Genomic DNA, 1,663 nt, shown 5'->3' with positions numbered 1-1,663 from the left:
TGCAGCAGCTATTCAGTCAAAATGACAACTGAAAAACCTACAGTCAGTAAAACAATATTCAACAGTAAGGTTCTCTGTACCATACGAGTCAAATAAATCTCACAACACTGCCTATAAATAAAAAAGAAATATTCTTTCAGAGTCCAATGCAGGTTGCCTCAAAATAAACAATCCTGAGTTACTAAATCAAAACTTCCTGACAGTATGCCTAGCTGATTTATGCTGGCTCTGACTCAGCGGAGTAATTCTGCAGAACACAGGGAGGAAGCAAAGGATACCAATTTATTTTATTTTTATTTTTTGCAGAGATTATCTAGCTCATGTTATTACATAGTGAAAGTTTTAATACATATGTAAAATCTTTTTTTGTTTGTTTATTTAATGACAAGCTGCAGCTTTAAGCAGACGTTCGGTGTTCACTGTGGGTGGAGCAGAAGTGAAGCTTCGTCTGTGAAATATTACCACCTGTAGCGCGCAGTGACGGTCCAACAGCGGGAGCAGAACCAGCATCTTACACAGCTAGCTTGTTGACATTAATTATTTTTCGGGTTATTTGTTTAGGTTTCTGACCATTATGCTCTTCTGGGTGAGTAATGGTAGCTGTGAGTCTGCTTTACCTGCTATCTGATCGCTCCGGATGTCCCTTTTTTTTCCTGCAGTGAGCGTCGATGTAGCCAAACTCCCTCAAGTGTTTTTTTTTTTTTTAAACGTCATATTAAATTGGTTGTGTTGATGCATTTTGACGTGCTTCACCTCCGAGGTATTTCTTCGACGGTACACCCAAACTTCCCCATTCACTCTCAGAGCTTTATAGTTCCTCACCATATCGCTTAGGATTTGTTGCTGCATCCTTGCGCAGTGTGAAGGAAAGGGGAGAAGAGCTGTTCAGGCAGGCTGCGAATTGAGATGCAGGTGATCGGCAACAAGAGACAGTGATCGGCGATCACCAATAATACACTTTTTCATGGAAATCGGCCGATTATGATCAGTGGCCGATCGGCACACCTCTAGTCATTACCATTACATCAGTTTAAGATGGTCTTCAAACAATGTTTTTATTTATTGCAATAATTTTTGAGACAATTAATCGTCCAGCAAAATTTGTTATTGTGACAGGCCTAGACAACTCTTCAAAAACATATGTGCAATATTTACATTTAGTTTTACATTTAAAAAAACAAACAAAAAAAAAACACTTAAGTTTGGTCACAGTATCATCACGATGTGTTAGCTTCATGTCTTCAGAACTGAGTTCTCTGTGATTTCCTCCTGCAGACACGGAGGCCAGCAGAAAGATGCAGGAGATGGGCATCCTATCCCTGCTCCCCACCCTGCTCAACCCTCAGTCTTCCTGCACCCCGAAGGTCGCCAACATCATAGCAGAGATGGCCAAAAACGGTAAGTTCCTCTTGCCAAGTCAGTGACCAGGTTTGTCTGCTAAGGATGGTCTCTTCTTGGATAAAGGAAAGCCACGTGTTAGCGTGATCAGAGCCTTTCCTGACTGGCCCTTCTTCACTCAAACCTCTCATAAATGCAGAGTTGCAGGGTTTCCACCAGAAAACTTTCTAAGCTGGGTGGTCAGGGCACCGTGGCTGTCCACCGTGTTTTTATATTAAGAAATGTTAAATTGACAGAAAATGTAAAGATTAGAGGTGTGCCGATC

General features: G+C 41.4%; 1 protein-coding gene across 1 annotated transcript in view; it reads left to right on the top strand.

The window, feature by feature from the left end:
• Positions 1-1,244: 1,244 nt before the first annotated feature.
• Positions 1,245-1,663, top strand: part of LOC103132509 (rap1 GTPase-GDP dissociation stimulator 1-like) — a 15,847-nt gene continuing 15,428 nt past the window's right edge. Inside the window, exon 1 of the mRNA XM_007544311.2 lies at positions 1,245-1,398. Coding sequence (XP_007544373.2) covers positions 1,296-1,398 — 103 coding nt within the window. The 5' untranslated portion in view covers positions 1,245-1,295. The remainder of the gene's footprint in view (positions 1,399-1,663) is intronic.

The sequence above is a fragment of the Poecilia formosa genome, unplaced genomic scaffold (genome assembly GCF_000485575.1).
Source record: "Poecilia formosa unplaced genomic scaffold, Poecilia_formosa-5.1.2 Scaffold1094, whole genome shotgun sequence".
Taxonomy (NCBI): domain Eukaryota; kingdom Metazoa; phylum Chordata; class Actinopteri; order Cyprinodontiformes; family Poeciliidae; genus Poecilia; species Poecilia formosa.
Note: the sequence above shows the minus strand (reverse complement) of the source record. Positions and strands in the feature narration are given on the sequence as shown.